This window comes from Hyla sarda, chromosome 1, assembly GCF_029499605.1.
Source record: "Hyla sarda isolate aHylSar1 chromosome 1, aHylSar1.hap1, whole genome shotgun sequence".
Classification (NCBI taxonomy): domain Eukaryota; kingdom Metazoa; phylum Chordata; class Amphibia; order Anura; family Hylidae; genus Hyla; species Hyla sarda.
In genome coordinates, this window is record NC_079189.1 from 456279091 (window position 1) to 456300898 (window position 21808).

The 21808-nt window shown below is 42.2% G+C and overlaps 1 protein-coding gene across 1 annotated transcript in view; it reads right to left on the reverse strand.

The window, feature by feature from the left end:
* Positions 1 to 21808, reverse strand: part of TMEM132B (transmembrane protein 132B) — a 710993-nt gene that overhangs the window by 70159 nt on the left and 619026 nt on the right. Inside the window, exon 5 of the mRNA XM_056533739.1 lies at positions 20802 to 20945. Coding sequence (XP_056389714.1) covers positions 20802 to 20945 — 144 coding nt within the window. The remainder of the gene's footprint in view (positions 1 to 20801; positions 20946 to 21808) is intronic.

The window sequence follows — 21808 nt, forward strand, 5'->3', positions numbered from 1 at the left end:
GTAAATGGAGATCCATTCAGTCCAGAGGTCACATGACTACATAGAAACATAGAATGTGTCGGCAGAGAAGAACCATTTGGCCCATCTAGTCTGCCCAATAATCTGAATCCTATCAATAGTTCCTGGCCCTATCTTATATGAAGGATAGCCTTATGCTTATCCCATGCATGTTTAAACTCCTTCACTGTATTTGCAGCGACCACTTCTGCAGGAAGGCTATTCCATGCATCCACTACTCTCTCAGTAAAGTAATACTTCCTGATATTACTTTTCAACATTTGCCCCACTAATTTAAAACTATGTCCTCTTGTGGTTGTTTTTCTTCTTTTAAATATGCTCTCCTCCTTAACCATGTTGATTCCCTTTATGTATTTAAAAGTCTCTATCATATCCCCTCTGTCTCTTCTTTCTTCCAAGCTATGCATGTTAAAGTCCTTTAACCTTTCCTGGTACGTTTTATCCTGCAATCCATGTACTAGTTTAGTAGCTCTTCTTTGAACTCTCTCTAGAGTATCTATATCCTTCTGGAGATACGGCCTCCAGTACTGCGCACAATAATCCATGTGAGGTCTCACCAGTATTCTGTACAGTGGCATGAGCACTTCTCTCTTTCTACTGCTTATACCTCTCCCTATACATCCAAGCATTCTGCTAGCGTTTCCTGCTGCTCTATTATAAAATGTCTTCAATGTGCTGCCCATTGTGTTGGATTGTCAATGCAACCCTCTTCTCCCATTCTTCACACACTGATAGCAACACCGCAGGAGAAATGCTAGCACAGGCTTCCAGTATCCGTAGTTTCAGGTGCTGCACATCTCATATCTTCACAGCATAGACAATTGCCTTCAGATGAACCCAAAGATAAAAGTCTAAGGGGGTCAGATCGGGAGACCTTGGGGGCCATTCAATTGGCCCACAACAACCAATCCACTTTCCAGGAAACTGTTCATCTATGAATGCTTGTACCTTGACCGTGCGGTTTCATTAATTATATATTTTAATAGTTCGGACATTTACGCATGCGGCGATACCACATATGTTTATATTTATTTTTATTTACATGGTGTTTTTTTATGGGAAAAGGGGGGTGATTTGAACTTTTATTAAGTAAAGGGTTAAATCACATTTATTAACTTTTTTTTTACACTTTTTTTTTGCAGTGTTATAGGTCCCATAGGGACCTATAACACTGCACACACTGATCTTTTACCCTGATCCCTGCAAAGCCATAGCTTTGCAGTGATCAGGGTTATCGGCGGTTGATTGCTCAAGCCTGAATCTCAGGCTTGGAGCAATCAATCACCGAGGGGACACGCCGGAGGCAGGTAAGAGGGCCTCGGCTCGTGTCCCAGCTGATCGGGACACCGCATTTTCACTGCGGTGGTCCCGATCAGCACCGCTGAGCAGCCGGGATGGTTCTACTTTCGGTTTAGACGCTGCGTTCAACTTTAAACGTCACGTCTAAAGGGTTAATAGCGTGCGGCACCGTGATCGCTGCAGCGCGCTATTAGCCCCGGGTCCCGGCATCAGATACATGCCGGGACCGACCCGATATGACGCGGGTTCACCGCGTGACCCCGTGTTATATTGCGGGAGCCGGCCAAGGATGTAAATATACTTCCTTGGTCGTTAAGGGGTTATGCCGGTTGCTGTACAGGAACCAGCGTAAATTTGATACTGCCACATGGGTAACTGTCTGAACTATTAAAAAAAATGTTAATTATTCACTAATATTTTAATAGTTCAGACAGTTACCCATGTGGTAGTATCAAATATGTAAAAGAAAAAATTATTTTACTTTTTTTTGTATAGCAATAGGAAAAGGGGGAGCTACTATTTATTGGGGAAGCAGTAAATTAAAAAAAAATTCTTGTTACTTTTTATTATATAGCACTCCTATACACACGTGTATGTGCAGACTGCAGACCATTGCTTTTACAGACCCCTTTAGACAGCAGCCCCCCCCCTTTAGAAAGCAGGGCCCCCCTTTAAACAGCAGGGCCCTCCTTTAGACAGCAGGGCCCCCCTTTAAACAGCAGGGCCCTCCTTTAGACGGCAGGGCCCTCCTTTAGACAGCAGGGCCTCATTTAGATAGCAGGGCCCTCCTTTAGACAGCAGAGCCCTCCTTTAGACAGCAGGGCCCTCTTTTAGACAGCAGGGCCCTCCTTTAGACAGCAGGGCCTAATTTAGACAGCAGGGCCCTCCTTTAGACCTCCTTTAGACAGCATGGCCATCTTTTAGACAGCAGGGCCCTCCTTTAGACAGCAGGGCCCTCCTTTAGACAGCAGGGCCTCATTGAGACAACAGGGCCTTCCTTTAGACCGCAGGGCCCTCCTTTAGACAGCAGGGCCTCATTGAGACAACAGGGCCTTCCTTTAGACCGCAGGGCCCTCCTTTAGACCACAGGGCCCCCCTTTAGAGAGTAGGACCCCCTTTAGACCGCAGCCTCCACCCTTGTAGACAGCTCAACTGCAGCTGTCCTCTTTCGGGGGCTGCCTTTCCGCTGCACAGTTCTCCCGTCCGCATCACGTTGTGCTATGGAGGACCATGTGACACACACGTCACTCTGCTTCCTCCGTAATGTTACGCCGGGCGCAGGGGAGGAGGCGGAGTGACGTGTATGTCACATGGTCCTCCATAGGACAACGTGATGCAGATGGGAGAACAGGGCAGCGGAGCGGCAGCACCCGATAGAGGACAGCTGTAGGTGAGCTGTCTACAAGGGTGGGGGCTGCGGTCTAAAAGGGGGGACCCTGCTGCCGCTGCCCGACTTGTCCCCACTGCTGCCTTGCTCCTAGCACACCGCCGGGACATGTCTATTCTCTGCTGCTCATCTCTCTACTGGACTGAGATGAGCAGCAGAGAATATACATGTCCCGGTGGTGCGCTGATTGCACTAGGAGCAGGGCAGGGGCGGAGACAAGTCGGCTTCATTCATCCACTCACTGCAGCCACTGGCGGCAGACAATGAATCGGGCGATTATTCGATATTGGGATTCGTCGACAACAAATCCCGTTATTGATTTTAATCGATTACATCAATTAATCGTTGCAGCCCTAATATTTACTATATCTTCTTTATCTACTTAACCCCACCAGAACCAGGGAGCGTAAAGGTACGCCCTTGCATCCTGGGACTTAAGGACCAAGGACATACCTGTACGCCCATGGGAATTCCGGTCCCTACTGTTTGCTGGGTGGGGACCAAACCGGGTTGCCTGATTCAGCAGGCACTCCATGCAAACCCCTGGTGGAGATCACCGCAAATTCAGACCGGCAATTTGCGGCGATTCCGGGTGACCCGGAAAAAAAGTGTGAATGGGGCTGTCCGAGACAGCTCCATTCACCCTTACCCAGCAGAAGTGAAGTGGCACGGGTGCCACTTCACTATCATGTGATTGTTATGATGATACTTTGCTAATAAAGATTTCGCAATCCATGCAGTTGGGTTGGTTCAGTCCAACAGATTACTCAGGGGTCTTCATGAGATAAACAGTCTGCTTCTGGCTTTTACATTCATACGATGTATGCTTGGCCTATTGTGCATGATTTTGCATTTTTTGTGTGTGTCTGCAGCTATCTTACTTTTAGCTTCTGGTTACATCTCATATTTTGGAGATGTCATTTTAGTGTAAACAATAACGTATTATTGATTTTATACAACTGATGGCATTCTGACACAGGGGATTTGGGGGAATTTAAATTGTTTGGAGAGTTGCTATGATGCATTTTGGGGAATGAATATTCATTCATATGTGACATGGCTATACTGTGCATGGATCCTTGATTTTTGGAGAATTAACACAAATTTATTAATTGAATAAGATACAATACATATTTGTTGTACTCTCCAGCCAAGGCATAAGCCTTAAAGGGGTACTCCGGCGCTTAGACATCTTATCCCCTATCGAAAGAATAGGGGATAAGATGCCTGATCGCGGGGGTCCCGCTGCTGGGGACCTCCGTGATCTTGCATGCAGCACCCCAGTTAATATAAGTCCCCGGAGCATGCTCGCTCCGGGTCTGATTACCGGCGCCCACCGGGCAGGCGGCGTGTGACGTCACGCTCCGCCCATCAATGCAAGCCTATGGGAGGGGGCGTGACAGCTGTCGGCAGTACCCCGCCATCAGGCATCTTATCCCCTATCCTTTGGATAGGGGATAAGATGTCTAAGCGCCGGAGTACCCCTTTAAGGGCCCACTGTTCTCTCTAACAGAAATAAGACCTCCCTCCTAACTTATGTTAACTGACAGATATTCACTTTTTCTAATTTAAAATTTTTTTGCTTATTTTTGTTTTTTTTGTTTTCTGATTGTAGTTTTATTTAATGTTTTCTATTTTCTGGATTTGATTATGGGAGCAGTCACTTTCTTCAGTGCTGATGTTAACAGTATTTAGAAATATGTTTTACTGCAGCCACATGGAACATAGGAACCTGTATACAGAAGTGGAGATCAATGTTCACTTACTATGGGAGAGTGTTCTAGGCAAGCTGTGTTATCTATATATAGGTGGTACCTGTCACTGTCTTCCTATCTATGAAAGTAATGACTGCTGAAAAGTGATCTCTACAGAACAGGAAATGTCAGCTTATTATAAGGCATCGTGGTCAGATCGAAAATGACAAGATTTCAGGTTATATATGTTTGTTTTATGATAGGTGACATGGAAAACAACACCAAACATTCTTAAAAAATATGTTTGTCATGAAAGCTTAATATAAACAATAGGACATTTTTTGATGACGCATTACCTTTAAGATGCTGTTACTTTTGCACTACATTTATTTCGACTTTGGCATATTTCGTAGCCATTTAATTTGCTACCTTGGTATCTTTACCTCTCTTTTTACATGCATATTGTTTTCATATAGTGAGCTTTTATTAGTGTCCACAAATTTAAACACAGTACAGTACAAAGAAACTACAAGCATTTCTGGCTGACCTAGAATCAAATAAGCCTGTTCAGAAAGATATTGGTGCCTAAACGGTAAAATGATGTGTTTATAACAATATATTTCAGTTTTATGCTATATGTCTGCCCTTACACAAATTCTGAGTTTTTTATAAATCCAAAAAAGTTAAATGAAAAAAGTGGAAAAAGTGACATTTACCGTATTTTTCGCCCTATAGGACGCACTGGCATATAAGACGCACCCAATTTTAAAGGTGCAAAATTGAGAAAAAAAAGATTCTGAACCCAACAGTGATCTTCAACCTGCGGACCTCCAGATGTTGCAAAACTACAACTCCCAGCATGCCCGGACAGCCGTTGGCTGTCCGGGCATGCTGGAAGTTGTAGTTTTGCAACATCTGGAGGTCCGCAGGTTGAAGACCACTGGTATAGGAGGTAATACTCACGTGTCCCCACCGCTCCGAACCCGTCACCGCTGCCCTGGATGTCACTCCATGCTGTCGCCGCGTCCCCGGGGTGTCCCCGACGCTCCAGACGTCTTCTTTCCCGGGATCCATGCTCTCCGTCGACGTCATCACTTCGCTACGCACACCGCTCCTATTGGATGACGGGACGGCATGCACGATGACGTGATGACGTCGAAGGAGAGCGCCGGCCATGCAGGGGATGCCGGCACGGAGCAGACACCGAGGAGGCAGGTAAGGTCCCTCCCTGTAAGCTGTTTGGGACGCCGCGGTCCCGAACCGCCCGACTGAACAGCTGGGTTAGTGTTATTTTCGCTTCAGACGCGGCGGTCAGCTTTGATTGCCGCATCTGAAGGATTAATACAGGGCATCACCGCGATCGGTGATGTCCTGTATTAGCCGCGGGTCCTGGCTGTTGATGGCCGCAGGGACCGCCGCGATAGGTGTGTATTTGCCGTATAAGACGCACCGACTTTTCACCCCCAGTTTTGGGGAAGAAAAGGTGCTTCTTATACGGCAAAAAATACGGTACACTTATCAATGTAAAGCCTTGTGGGTACACGCTGGAAGAAGATAAATACTCAGTTCTCTAAAGTACAAAAACCTTACTTTTTTCTTGTAAGAAAACAAGAATCCAAATGGCATAGGTGCCTGTTAGCTGAATCTACAGGACAAGATATTGCCCTGCTGCCTAAAAGTGCACAAAACTCTGGAAAGTAAAGAACATAAGAAGAAGAACTGATAGTATCGGTAGAAGTTAATTCATAGTGACAGGTGCACTTTAAAAGCCAAAGACTGAACTAATAACATTACAAGGCTGTTCACTAACCCATGCAACTGGACTTATTGCTTCAGACTTTGTAAAAGAAATGTGTGCGAAAGCAGGTCACATAAAAACCAGGTGAAGTATGCATACCATAGACAGCTAAAAAAAATCACTTCAGACAGGATATGACAGCTCATTATATAGGAAAGAGAGGCATCAGATCCAAGAATATGTTGCCATTTGTAACACATTTCACTTTCTCCTTACGAACACAACTTCCTACTAAATGCCGTGTAAACAGTTTCCTTGTATTAAGCAGACACTGACATACTGAAATGTCTTTTATGTTTGGAGAATTCTGGCACCTTATCCGGAATATCTTATGTTATCTATAACAATGAGTTCCCTTTTCCAAATGTCTAAGTTATATTTAAGGAAAGGTGATATTTCTGGAGTTACATCTTGTTATCTACAACTATGATTGAACAACTGGAGACGAGGATTACATAGAAACATAGAATGGATCGGCAGATTAGAACCTTTCGGTCCATTAAGTCTGCCCAACATTATGAATACTATCAATAGCCCCTTACCCTATCTTATATTAAAGGGGTACTCCGGCGCTAAGACATCTTATCCCCTATGCAAAGGATAAGATGCCTGATCGCAGGGGTCCCGCCGCTGGGAAGCCCCGTGATCTTGCATGCAGCACCCCGTTACAATCAGTCCCCGGAGCACGTTTGCTCCCAGTCTGATTACTGGTGATCACGGGGCCCGAAGCATTGTGATGTCACGGCCCCGCCCCCGTGTAATGTCACGCTCTGCCCCCTCAATGCAAGCCTATAAGATGTCTTAACGCCGGAGTACCTCTTTAAGGATAGTCTTATGCCTATCCCATGCATGCTTACACTCCTTAAAGGGGAACTCCGGTGAAAACCTTTTTTCTTTTAAATCAACTGGTGGCAGAAAGTTAAACACATTTGTAAATTACTTCTATTAAAAAATCTTAATCCTTCCTGTACTTATTAGCTGCTGAATACTACAGAGGAAATTCTTTTCTTTTTGGAATGCTCTCTGATGACATCACGAGCACAGTTCTCTCTGCTGATGTTATTATAATAATAATAACAGTTTATTTGTTGTTCTCCTTAGTGGGATTTGAATCCAAATCCCCAGCACTGCAAGGCAGCAGTGCTAACCACTGAGCCACCATGCTGCCCTTAGCATACATCTGCTATGCATGGTTGCTAAAATGGACAGAGATGTCAGCAGAGAGCACTGTGCTCGTGATGTCATCAGTGTTCCAAAAAGAAAGGAATTTCCTCTGTAGCATTCAGTAGCTAATAAGTACTGGAAGGATTAAAAATTTTTAATAGAAGTAATTTACAAATATGTTTAACTTTCTGCCACCAGTTGATTTAAAAGAAAAAAGGTTTTCACCGTAGTACCCCTTTAACTTTATTTGCAGCTACCACTTCTACAAGAAATCTATTCCATGCATGCACTACTCTCAGTAAAGCACATTTCTTATAATATTCTGAGGTATGTAGGCTGAAAATATAACAACTGAATAGACATTCTAACCCTGATCAATTGCTTTTGTAATCTATAAAATGCAGCATTTTTATAATCTAGTGAGGCCTAGTTTTGTGTCTAGAGCATGACTATTCACAACTATTTTAGGGCAAACCCCCTAAGGGGAACCCTTAAACTAAGTACCACCTAAAATGTAACTTTTATTTGTCCTATTAAAATATTAAACTAAATAGTGAATGTGTAATTTTCCTTATGGTGTAATCTACACCACTGATTGTTTAAAACCACAGCCTCAGACCAGCTCCCATTGTATTATTGTTGTAATACTGCAATTAATACCAGAATAATTGTACAACGATCATCATCTTTGGATATGATGATCTGTTTTTAGGGAGTTGTAAGTGGCTGCTAATTAAAAACTGCGAACATTAGCCAGCACCTCCAACGTTTTGCTGGCACCCCAGCTTCGTCACCAGCCCTTCGTCACCAGCCCTTCCTACAATTTATTTAATTTAGTTATCAAAGTTGGCCTTGCTATGGATAAATATACTGTTACTGCTGTTACCACCCCACGAGCGCTTGACTAAAGGGAATCTGTCATCAGTATCACCCGCACTAACCTATTGGTACAGGGTTATAGTGCAGGTGACACTGATGAGAACCATATTTATCTTCTGTTTGTGGATCAGATCTTCTATTATGCCCGGTCTTTTGAACATGGTAATGAGGAGCTTGGAGTACAGAAGGTGTTCCTAAGCCCCTGTGCACAGTGACTTCCAGTGTTCTGAAGATCTGCACGTGCTAGCTTCTTTATTGTCATGCCTCGTCTCCCTGTGCTGAGCCTGTTATGCTGCAGAATGGAGCTCCACTCTGCAGCATAATGGCTTTCTTCCACATGCGCACAACCATAGCAGGCTCAGTACGGGGGAGGAGGCCTAATAATGAAGAAGCCAGTGCGTACAGAACTTTAGAACACTGGAAGTAACTGTGCACAATGGTTGGGGTCCCTAGTGCTTCAAGCTCCTTATTACAAAACACAGAAAGACTGAGGATTTCAGAAGAACAGAGCCATGGATAGAAGATCAGTAAGTATGGTTTCCATTAGTCTCACAGGCACTATAATGCTGTACCATGAGGTAAGGGCGGGTGATACAGATTACAGATTGCCTTTCAGCACCTGCTTCTATGCTATGCCCAGTATTTCTAATAAATCTTTCTGCGATTGTGAATTTTATAACAAGTATTCTTTCTCATAGAAAAAGCTGCCACCTGTGTCATTTGGAAGAGATGACATCTACAATCTGAGGCAAACGTGTTCTGAAATATTCTTTGCACGATTCAGAATCACTTGCAGGAGGGGATAGAAACAGAACACCAAAATGCAGTGAAAGCCAATTTGTGCACAAGCTATAAGGTTTCTGAGAAGAAATATTTTAATGCGCGACGAAAATCTCCTTTAATTGCCCTCAATTGTTGATATAGTCTTTTGGGTTTGAAGAGGATTATCCAGGACGGCGTGTGGGAGGACAGAGTTTTAGTCTAACAATATATAAAAGGAGATCACTCAAACAGGTTCACTGTAGCGGAACTTTAAGAAGCCACCAAGAATTTGTAAGGACGCAGAATATAAAAGCCTGAAGCTATATTACACAATAGTTGCATCTTGTCTAAAAGAAAAGTCCTATCAATCAATGTACAGATTAGGGCTATTATGTTCACTCATATAAAAACAACACAACCTGGTTCCCACTTGTACATAAATTTGCAACTTTTGGGATTATAATGCATATTTTTGTTGTGTGGTTGGTTACTGGAGTTATTTAATGCAAAGGTTCACTTCCGGTGACCTTGTTCCAGTTATTCTGGTCTTTATACATATTCCAGGAAAAAGCTAGATGCTCATACATTTCACATATAGGACCCTCCCTTAACCTCGTAAGGACCCGGGGTTTTTCCGTTTTTGCACTTTTGTTTTTTCCTCCTGAAATCATAATTCTTTCAATTTTGCACCGAAAAATCCATATGATGGCTTATTTTTTGCGCCACCAATTTTACTTTGTAAAATTTTACCCAAAATTTTACCCAAAATTCTACGGCAAAACGGAAAAGAAAATCATTGTGCGTAAAAAATTGAAGAAAACCCCCACTTTTTTGTAACTTTTGGGGGCCTCCGTTTCCACGCAGTACATTTTTCGGTAAAAAGGACACCTTCTCTTTATTCTGTAGGTCCATACAATTAAAATGATACCCTACGTGAAGGAAAATGTATACGCTTAAAATTGTCAGATTCTAATCCTTATAACTTTTTTATTTTTCCACGAACAGGGCGGTATGAGGGCTCATTTTTTGACTTGAGTGAAGTTATTAGCGGTACCATTTTTGTATTGATCAGACTTTTCGATTGCTTTTTCTTAATTTTTTTCATGATATAAAAAATATGCTATTTTGGACTTTGGAATTTTTTTGTGCGTACGCCATTACACGTGCAGTTTGATTAATGATATATTTTTATATCTCGGACATTTCCGCATGCACCGATACCACACATGTTTATTTTTATTTACACAGTTTTTTTTTAAATGGGAAAAGGGGGGGGGGGGGTGATTCAAACTTTTATTAGGGAAGGGGTTAAACGATCTTTATGAACTTTTTTTTTTACTTTTTTTTTTTTTTTTTTGCAATGTTATAGCCCCTATAGGAGACTATAACACTGCACACACTAATCTTTTACATTGACCATTGTTATCCCATAGGATAACATTGATCAATGATTCTGCCGCTTGACTGCTCATGCCTGGATCTCAGGCACGGAGCAGTCATTCGGCGATCGCACAAGCTTGTCCTCTAGCTGTTCGGGATGCCGCTAGCCGGGAGTAGATTACTTTCACTTTAGATGCGGAAATCAACTTTAAACGCTTTGTGATCAGTGCTGCGCTCTATTAGCCACGGGTCCTGGCCGCTGATAGAGGCCTGGTCCGACCCCTTATGACTGTGGCCCCGCGTTATGGAAAAGGAGCGGACTCAGGGTGTACAAGTATGCCCTGCGTCCTTTAGAGGTTATGGGCCACGGGCAAGTCCTGACGCCCTGGTACTAAAGGACCAAGGACGTACCTGAAATCATTCAGCAGGCATCTCGTGACAATGCCAAGGGGGGTCCTGAGACCCCCCCATGTTGGTGATTGCCGCAGATCGCCAGTGAATTCACACCGGCGATCTGCTGCGATTCCGGTCATACAGGTCACATGTGACCCGATGACCTGGAATTAGAAGGTGATCAGCGGTGTAGTATACACTGCCAATCACCTCCTGTTGCTGGACGATCGTCTGACCAATAGCAGCTGGCAGAGGAGGGTTAATGTCCCCTCTTCTCTCAGCTCTGCTTGCCCACGGAGCTCAGTCAGCTGGCAGAGCTGAGAAAAGAAGCCAGGGAACCCCCTCTGTCAAGATCTGTGCCCCTCAGGGCAGAAGAAGGGGCCTGCTACCACCTGTATTCAGGGTGAGTTTTTTTGTTAGGGAAAGGTAGGGGTGTAAAAAAATAAAATAAAAAATAAAAAAAAGTTTAAAAAAAGTTAAAAAGAAGGGACAATTCCAGAAAAAATGCAGAGTGTGTGTCACAGGAGGGGAATACGGAAGAACACTAATCAATGTGACACTTTCCCATCATCCAGGCCTCTACATTAAAGGGGTTGTGCACTGCCCTGCCTTTCAGAACTCCGCTCGCAGCGTCCGGAAGTTCATTACTCCGAACGCTATGTGCGGGGTTCCGTGTTCGCGGCCGCCCCCTCGCGACGTCACGCCTGGCCCCTCGTGACGTCACGCCCGCCCCCTCAATGAAAGTCTATGGGAAGGGGGCGCGACCGCTGAACTTCCGGATGCTGCGAGCGGAGCTTCGAAAGGCAGGGCAGCGCACAACCCCTTTAAAAACTGCGTCAGGGAGTATCACACTTCCATGCAGTATTACATTTTCCCTCTTCATTTTAATTTCCAATAATCTGACCCCAATGTACCAAGTCCAGAGTACATTCCAAATTTTAACCCCATAAGCCACTCACTAAAAAGCCCAAAAAACTATTTTATAATATATCAAATAAAAAAATGCATTTGAGGTAACAGGTTAGGGATGGCCATCACATTCCCAAAATGATGATTCAGAGCATAGGGTTTGGGGTGGGCATATTTTTTTGTTTTGGCTATGCTCTGGGTCATCATTCTGGGAACATAACCTATTTTGTCATTTTACGGCCCTCTGTACCGCACTTTATTAACTCAGTGCACCCCAGGTAACGTTCCTTGATGGGGGGTCCCACTGTTCTGGCTCCATAGTAGCTCAGTAAATGCACAAGGCCCCTGACTGCGCTCCTGCTCTTCCGAGACCTGGTGTGCACCCACAGAGCAGTTTAAGTGAAAATATGAGGTATGTCCTTACTCCAAATAAATGTATTTACAAATTTAGGGTCACATTTTCTCCCATTACCACTTGTGAAAATGAGAAATTCGGGGTAACCCCAGAATTTCAGTGTAAAAGATGTAAATGTTTCCTTTTTATATCCCCTTTCATCAACATTTATCAAACACCTGTCAGGTGTTAAGGCTCATTTTACTGCTTGTTCCTTCAGGGGTGTAGTTTCCAAAATAGTATGCCATGTGTTTTTTTTTTGTGTTTTTTTTGTTGTCCTGGCACTAGGGCTTCCGAAATGGGACATGTCCCCCAAAAACCATTTCAGCAAAATTTGCTTTCCAAAAGCCAAATTCTCCTTTTCTTCTGAGCATTGTAGTTCGCCCGCAGTGCACTTGACGTCCATTTCCATACACAGAAGAAATGGGGTTACAAATTTTGGGTGGCATTTTCTCCTATTACCCCTTGTAAGGCCCCTTTCACACTACAAAATTACTCTAGTTTAAAGATCCATACGAAGTTCTGTCTGAAAATCAATTGTAAAACGGCAGTTACATAATCCTATATGGCCGTTAGAAAATCCCATTATAGTCTATGGCATTTTTCTAATAGCCATTTTGACCCATTATAGCCCGTTATTAATAACGGCCGTTATTATGTGACGGAAGATAGTAACGGGAGAAATAGTGTATGAATTATCCTATAATGGGATTTTCTAAAACCGTAAAGGATTTTGTAACTGTCGGTTTCAGCTGATTTTCAGACGGATCTTCGTACAGATCTTTAAAACTGAGTAATTTTGGAGTGTGAAAGAAGCCTAAAAATGTAAAATTTGGGGAAAAAACAGCATTTTAGTCAAAAAACATTTCGTTTACACATCCAATTTTAATGAAAAGTTGTCAAACACCTGTGGGGTGTTAAAGGGGTTATCCAGCATAAGGTGATTTTAGTACATGCCTGGCAGACAGTAATGGACATGCTTAGGAAGGATCTGCGCTTGTCTTGGGCTAAATGGCTATGCTGTGAGATTACCATAACACTGTGGCTATTTCCTGTTTTCTGTTTTCTTGTTTGCCTACAAATCCCATGATACAATTTTCCTCCTTCCCACACATCAGCCACCCCGCCCATTGAAACTAAATGAGCAGCAGACCTGTGGTCTTCAATCAGGATGCCTACAGCTGTTGCATTAGTTGTAGATTGATCCCTCCACCCATTGAAGCAGACAGTCTCCTTGTCATCAGCTGACTAGTGAGTCAGGTCTCGACCGCTTTGCAAGCTGGGAAAAATTCCGAGACAGCAGTCATTTTGTGTACTGTTAAAATAAATATTAGGGTGAAAATCTCATAAGAATTGTGAGAAAACCGTCACACACAGGTAAAGACACTATATTATGAACTACACTAACTTTACACCCCCTGTAGCATAGTCAAATAAAAAAAAATCCTGGAATACCCCTTTAAGGCTCACTGTACCCCTTGTTACGTTCCTTGAGGGATGTAGTTTCCAAAATAGTATGCTATATAGGTATTTTGCTCTCCTGGCACCATTTGGGCTCCCTAAAAGGGACATGTCCCCCAAAACCCATTTCAGAAAAATTTGCTTTCCAAAAGCCAAAATGTGACTCCTTCTCTTCTGAGCAGTGTAGTGCGCCTGCAGTGCACTTGACGTCCACATATGGGGTATTTCCATACTCAAGAGAGATGGGGTTACAAATTTTGGTGGGCATTTTCTCCTATTACTCCTTGTAAAAATTGAAAATTTGGGGAAAACCAGCATTTGAGTGAAAACCAAAATTCATTTACACATCCAACTTTAATGAAAAATAGTCAAACACCTGTTGGGTGTTAAGGCTCACTGTACCCCTTATTATGTTCCTTGAGGGGTGTAGTTTCCAAAATAGTATGCCATGTGGGGGGATTTTTGCTGTTCTGACACCATAGAGGCTTCCTAAATGTGACATGCCCCCCAAAAACATTTTAGAAAAACTCACTCCCAAAATCCCATTGTCACTCCTTCCCTTCTGAGCCCTCTACCGCGCCCACCAAACCCTTTACATACACAAATTAGGTATTTCCTTACTCAAGAGAAATTGGGTTACAAATTTTGGGTGGACTTCTCTCCTTTTACTGCTTGTAAAAATTAAAAAACTGGGTCTACAAGAACATGCGAGTGTAAAAAATGAAAATTTAGAATTTTCTCCTTCGCCTTGCTGCTAATCCTGTGAATCACCTAAAGGGTTAACAACCTTTCTGAATGTGATTGTGATTACTTTGAGGGGTGCAGGTTTTATAATGGGGTCATTTATGGGGTATTTCTAATATTAAGGCCCTTCAAATCCACTTTTCACTCCCTGAAATATTCTGATTTTGAAAATTGGAATAAATTGGATAAAAAAAACTACCTAAAAAAGCCTTTAAAAAAACACCCCAAAAATATGCAATTTCCAACACCATCAACTTCAATGGGCAATGTTTCAAATAAAATCTTGTGTCTAAAAAAAAAACCACAGCACTGAAAAAACATAGAAGTTAAAAAATAAAAAAGGAAATTGCTGAAAAGCCACATGAGACACTACATCAAAAGCTGCATTTCGCAAAAATGTTATGCTGTTTTTGTGGTAGTTTTTGTCAGTGCAGTTTTGCCCATGTGAACATACCCAAACTTTTAACATTTTTTAAGCCAAGCCTGGCCACTTTTACCAAGTTATGAGATAATGCTTTTAAAGTTTAATACTGGCACAGGCCAGTATAGGGCAGTGGCAAAACTGGGCACCTCTACATATATACCAATGCTTGTAAGAAGCCTTTATTTTTAGGACTTATAATGGAAATGTTAAAAACAAATTCTTTCTGTTAGGATATGCTTTACAACATATTCTACACTTATAGAGTTAAGGTGAAAAATGATGTGTGAAGAAGCATTGTATCTAAAAATCAATAAAATATGTTCCAACAAGCCAGTCATATATTTATATAGATTGTCGTAGAAATATATAAAGGCTCTTATTTAACATCCAGAAACAATACAGAGCAAATAAAGATGGAAAGAACCTTGATGTACCTTTAGACCAATCTGATTTACAGGCTTTCTTTTCAGAATAAATCAACGGTAAAGAGCAGAATATTATAGCCTTTACAGAATAGAAAGATGATGAGTGGATGTTGGGAGATTGCAGAAGGAATCAATAAATACCATGGGGGTGGACTGCCTCCAGATTCACACTTAGACGGACCTGTCAGGTGATTTATGCCGCCCAATCTGAGAACAGCGTATGATAGACGAAGAGAAGCTGAGATCTGTGACAAGTTCGCTTTAAGTATCAGAAGACACAACAGATTTGGGTCCGGAAGGCATTTTGCATTTTTATGTGAATATACACATAAATCTGATCTATACTGTTAGGCAGTGTAGCAGTACTAGAACATATCATCCTCCAGATATTTCTATTGCTGTTTCCAGTTTTCAAATAGAGTGGGGCAAAAAAAGTATTTAGTCAGCCACCAATTGGGCAAGTTCTCCCACTTAAAAAGATGAGAGGCCTGTAATTTTCATCATAGGTAAACCTCAACTATGAGAGACATAATGAGAAAAAAAAATCCATAAAGTCACATTGTCTGATTTTTAAAGAATTTAATTGCAAATTATGGTGGAAAATAAGTATTTGCTCACCTACAAATAAGCAAGATTTCTGTCTCTCACAGACCTGTAACTTCTTCTTTAAGAGTCCCCTCTGTCCTCCACTTGTTACCTGTATTAATGGCACCTGTTTGAACTTGTTATCAGTATAAAAGACACCTGTCCACAGCCTCAGTCACACTCCAAACTCCACTATGGCCAAGACCAAAGAGCTGTCGAAGGACACCAGAAACATAATTGTAGACCTGCACCAGGCTGGAAAGACTGAATCTGCAATAGGCGAGCAGCTTGGTTTAAAGAAATAAACTGTGGAAGCAATTATTAGAAAATGGAAGACATGCAAGACCACTGATAATCTCCTCCCTCGATCTGGGGCTCCACGCAGGATGTCATCCTGTGGTGTCAAAATGATCACAAGAACGGTGAGCAAAAATACCAGAACCACACGGAGGGACCTAGTGAATGACCTGCAGAGAGCTGGGAAAAAAGTAACAAAGGCTACAATCAGTAACACTCTACGCCACCAGGAACTCAAATCATGCAGTGCCAGACGTGTCCCCCTGCTTAAGCCAGTACATGTCCAGGCCCATATGAAGTTTGCTAGAAAGCATTTGGATGATCCAGAAGAGGATTGGGAGAATGTCATATGGTCAGATGAAACCAAAGTAGAACTTGTTGGTAAAAACTCAACTTGTGTTTGGAGGTGAAAGAATACTGAGTTGCATCCAAAGAACACCATACCTACTGTGAAGCATGGGGTGGAAACATCATGCTTTGGGTCTGTTTTTCTGCTAATGAACCAGGACAACTGATCTGTGTAAAGGAAAGAATGAATGGGGCCATGTATCATGAGATTTATCAGCAAGCGCATTGAAGATTAAAAGTGGCTGGATCTTTCAGCATGACAATGATCCCAAACACACCGCCCAGACAACGAAGGAGTGGATTCTTAAGAAGCATTTCAAGGTCCTGGAGTGGCCTAGCCAGTCTCCCGATCTCAACCCCTTAGAAGACCTTTGGAGGGAGTTGAAAGTCCGTGTTGCCCAGCCACAGCCCCAAAACATCACTGCTTTGGCTGAGATCTGCATGGAGAAATGGGCCAAAATACCAGCAACAGTGTGTGAAAACCTTGTGAAGACTTACAGAAGACGTTTGACCTCTGTCATAGCCAACAAAGCGTATATAACAAAGTACTGAGATTAACTTTTCTTACTGACCAAATACTTATTTTCCACCATAATTTGCAAATAAAGTCTTTGGATTTTATGGATTTTTTTTCTCATTATGTCTCTCATAGTTGAGGTATACAAAATTATATACAAAATTACAGGCCTCTCTCATCTTTTTAAGTGGGAGAACTTGCACAATTGGTGGCTGACTAAATACTTGTTTTGTCCCACTGTTAGTACAATAGATGATAAACTACAATCATGTAAGGAAGGTGAACACACATTTCTTCTCTCTAGGTAAAGAAACAATAAATTCTACTTATAAAAGCTGGTAGATTTTCTGAGAGACTGTGTGTCTTACTGTTTTATTACCATTGTCTTGCATATGTAATATAAATACTTAGTTAATATGTATGTCATATTGTGTATATATGCTGTACTGGTGGGACACTGTACTAATAGAAGACTGTCAGCAGAAAAAGACCTCTTGATCCATCTAGTCTGCCCTGATATTATTTCCTTTAAAGGGAACCAATCATCAGATTTTACCCTATATAATGCTTGGTAAAGCGTTATATAGGGTAAAATTGTTGTCCTCACCATCCCCGTGGGACGCTCCTGCCCCAGGGATGGTGAAGATATGAAGTTATAAACTAGTCACCGCCATGGCCGTAAGTAGTCCCCTGGGCGGGGAGCTCCACTTACCTATTCCAGTTCTTCTGCAGGCAGTGACGTATTTATTATACTATTGGGCCCACTGGGTGACTAACTGATGTGATCCAATTGTCCAAGCACTTTATCAAATGTTTGTTATATTTTTTATATGCACTGTGTTATATGTTGTTTATCTGCGTATATTTGGGAGTAAGAAGCAGTGTGGACCCATGTGACCCTGCCTGCCCAATGAAAACCCCTAGATTCTTAGCTACATTTGCAAGAAAAAGTATGTGAACCTTTTGGAATTATATTGATTTCTGCACAATTTGGTCATAAAATGTGATATGATCTTCATCAAGTCACAACAATAGACAATCACAGTCTGCTTAAACTAATAACACACACAGAATAAAATCTTACCATGTTGTTATTGAACACACAATGTAAACATTCACAGTGCAGGTGGAAAAATGATGTGAACCCCTAGACTTAAGACATCTCCAAGAGCTAATTGGAGTAACGTGTCATCCAACTGGAGTCCAATCAATGAATTGAGATTGGAGGTGTTGGTTACAGCTGCCCTGCCCTATAAAAAACACCCACCAGTTCTGGGTTTACTTTTCACAAGAAGCATTGCCTGATGTGAATGATGCCTCGCACAAAAGAGCTCTCAGAAGACCTACGATTAAGAATTGTTGACTTGTATAAATCTGGAAAGGGTTATAAAAGTATCTCCAAAAGCCTTGCTGTTCACCAGTCCACAGTAAGACAAATTGTCTATAAATGGAGAAAGTTCAGCTCTACTCCTACTCTCCCTAGGAGTGGCCGTCCTGTAAAGATGACTGCAAGAGCACAGCACAGACTGCTCAATGAGGTGAAGAAGAATCCTAGAGTGTCTGCTAAAGACTTATAAAAGTCTGTGGCATATGCTAACATCCCTGTTAGCGAATCTACATATGTAAAACACTAAACAAGAATGGATTTCATGGGAGGATACCACAGAGGAAGCCACTGCTGTCCCAAAAAAAATTGCTACACGTTTACAATTTGCACAAGAGCACCTGGAAGTTCCATAGCAGTACTGGCAAAATATTCTGTGGACAGATGAAACCAAAGTTGAGTTGTTTGGAAGAAACACACACCCCTATGTATGGAGAAAAAGAGGCACAGCACACCAACATCAAACCTCATCCCAACTGTGAAGTATGATGGTGGAGCATCATGGTTTGGGGCTGCCTTGCTGCGTCAGGGCCTGGACGGATTGCTATCATCGAAGGAAAAATGAATTCCCAAGTTTATCACGACATCTGTCCACCAGCTGAAGCTCAACAGGAGATGGGTGTTGCAACAGGGCAACAACCCAAAGCATAGAAGTAAATCAACAACAGAATGGCTTAAACAGAAGAAAATACTCCTTCTGGATTGGCCCGGTCAGAGTGCTGACCTCAACCTGATTAAGATGCTGTGGCATGACCTCAAGGAAGCGATTCACACCAGACATCCCAAGAATATTGCTGAACTGAAACTATTCTGTAAAGAGGAATGGTCAAAAATTACTCCTGACCGTTGTGCACGTCTGATCTGCAACTACAGGAAACGTTTGTTTGAAGTTATTGCTGCCAAAGGAGGTTCAACCAGTTATTAAATCCAAGGGTTTACAAACTTTTTTCACCTGCACTGTGAATGTTTACATGGTGTGTTAAAAAAAACATGGTAAGATTTAATTCTTTGTGTGTTATTAGTTTAAGCAGACTGTAATTGTCTATTGTTGGGACTTAGATGAAGATCAGATCACATTTTATGACCAATTTGTGCAGAAATCCATATAATTTCAAAGGGTTCACATACTTATTATTGCAACTGTATATAGTGTAGTGGGGGAGGAGTTACCCCAGTTCCTCTGTGAGCTCATGCTGAGCACAAGTGTGGTGAAGGAGTAAGTGGTGTCGAGAAGCTCTGAGGGAAGCCCAGAATAAATCTAATTTCATGTCTTCTGCAAGGGATCCCTTGTACATTGAAAGTTCAAGCCCTGGCAGAGAAAGTCACAGGACCTTGTCAGAACCCTAGCGGCCTGGAAAATCTTCAGCCTCATATCAAGTCAGTATTAATCTATTGGGTGAAAAGTAGTGTTGCTCACGAATATTCGCAATGCGAATTTTATTTGCGAATATCGCATATTCGCGAATATGGCACTATATATTATTTTATTTTTTTCACATTACACATCACAGTGATCATCCCTCTCTGCTTCCAGCTTGTGTGGTGTAAAGAAGGCTCTAATACTACTGTGTGAGACTGGTGTGCGAATATTACGAATATGCGAATTTAGCGAATATATGACGAATATTCGGCCATATATTCGCGAAATATCGCGAATTTGAATATGGCCTATGCCGCTCAACACTAGTGAAAAGCACCAAAAGTCCCAGCAAGGTATCCTCTCCACTCTGCACCATACTGTTGGTGTGCATCCTGCTCAGTAAAAGGCAGTTATCCGTAACCCGATGTCAGTGTGTTTCTTTATGTGTATGGCCCAGGAGAAGCTATCTCCAATCTCGGACCGTGTATAGGCTAACGGTGCCCTGTTGTCACGAAGTAATCAGGTATTCCTTGCACCCCCATGGCACCACATTAAATCTTTTATTGTTTGTTTTTTTTAGCATGAGAATTAAGTCAATGGGCAGATTTATCAATGTGTTTATGTCCTAAGGTAGTTATGAAGCCTCAGAGGACCCCCCCAACCACCACCACCACCCCACATTCCATGTGCTATTTATAATAATGATGTTCTGCTATCTTATAATGTGCTAGAGTAGCCTTTGAACCTCCTCATACACCTAAACCCTGATGCAATTGCTACCTATGTACCCTCTAGGGCTTCACTACTATGAAGCAACAGTAGCACTTAGTCTTACAGATATATAAATCAGAAGCTAGAGTGTGCTGCAGTAAAGTGATACTAGTGCTGTGTTTGCCCCATTGAGTTTAAGATAACTGAGGAATTACCTGCAGTTTTTTTAGAAAAGCACTGATGAAAAGCACTGATCCCTTCTCCAACATTAGCGCAGATGGTCTGTACCATGTGTTGTAAGTTTTTATACTATATTTACTGTTACTATATTTATATTTACTATTTCATCTACATATTTTCTCCACTTTAAACAAAAGTCAATAAATATCAACTTATTTTATAACGCGTATCATGTAACATATGTGACCAGTGGCTTAGACGATAAACTAAACGTGATGTTCATCATACCTTTATGACGTCTTCATCTGCTGACTTGCACTCAGTGAAATCCGACACATCTATCACAGAGCCATCCTCTTGAACAGCCACCACCTTCACGGGGATAGACATTGTCCTTCCTGTCAGGATAGCAGTGTTTAATAGTTCAGTATCCTGTATATGAAGAAAACAAAGATATACTAACATGAAAATAAAATAGTTACTTCTCAAACTGTTTGCAATATAAATTGTAGAAATCCAGATTGGAAGGCAAAATCCAAATAGAGGTAGATTTGTAAATTGATGCCTACCACGAGCTGATCCATCACTGTATTATTCTTCTTTTTCTGATTATGTTAATTAGAAGCTTGGGGCATGGGCAGGGTTGCGATCTCTCCTTAGGACACGCTGACATCAGCGCTGTTTGTTAAGCCTTCTGCCCGGCTCATAAATATTCATATCATTCCTCTGCCTTTCTGCTCTGTTTTAGGCCCTACTATATGGGTGCTGCTTCCATCCTGGGTACACCTGGAAGAAGCCGTGGTGCAGCTTCACAGCCACAGCCATGTGTGTTGCTTACACAGGTCCAAGATGCCTGTGGCTGTAAAGCTGTGCTGTAAAACTGGGTGGACTCAGGAAACGGCACATATGTAGTAAGGCCGGAAACAGCATGTGGAGGCAGGTGTATGATATGAATATTTATAAGCCAAGCGCTGAACAAACAGCAGTGACGTCATCGTGTCGAAGGAGAGATCATAATCCTGCCCGCGCCCTAAACTGTTGAATAGCATAATCCAAAAAAGAAGAATATTACAGGGACAGATCCACCCGTGATAGGCATTAATTTAATCAGTGTTACCCGCACTACCAGCCAACACGACTAGTAAGTGCAGGTGACACTGGTGACAGTCTTCCTTTAAGGAAGGTGGTCAAGTTTGTTTTTGACTGGAGGTATACTATACTCTGTCCACATCTGCCTCATAGGTTCCTTTTTGACAGACTCCTTTGACTTATAGCTGAATACGTTGGGGGTTCTG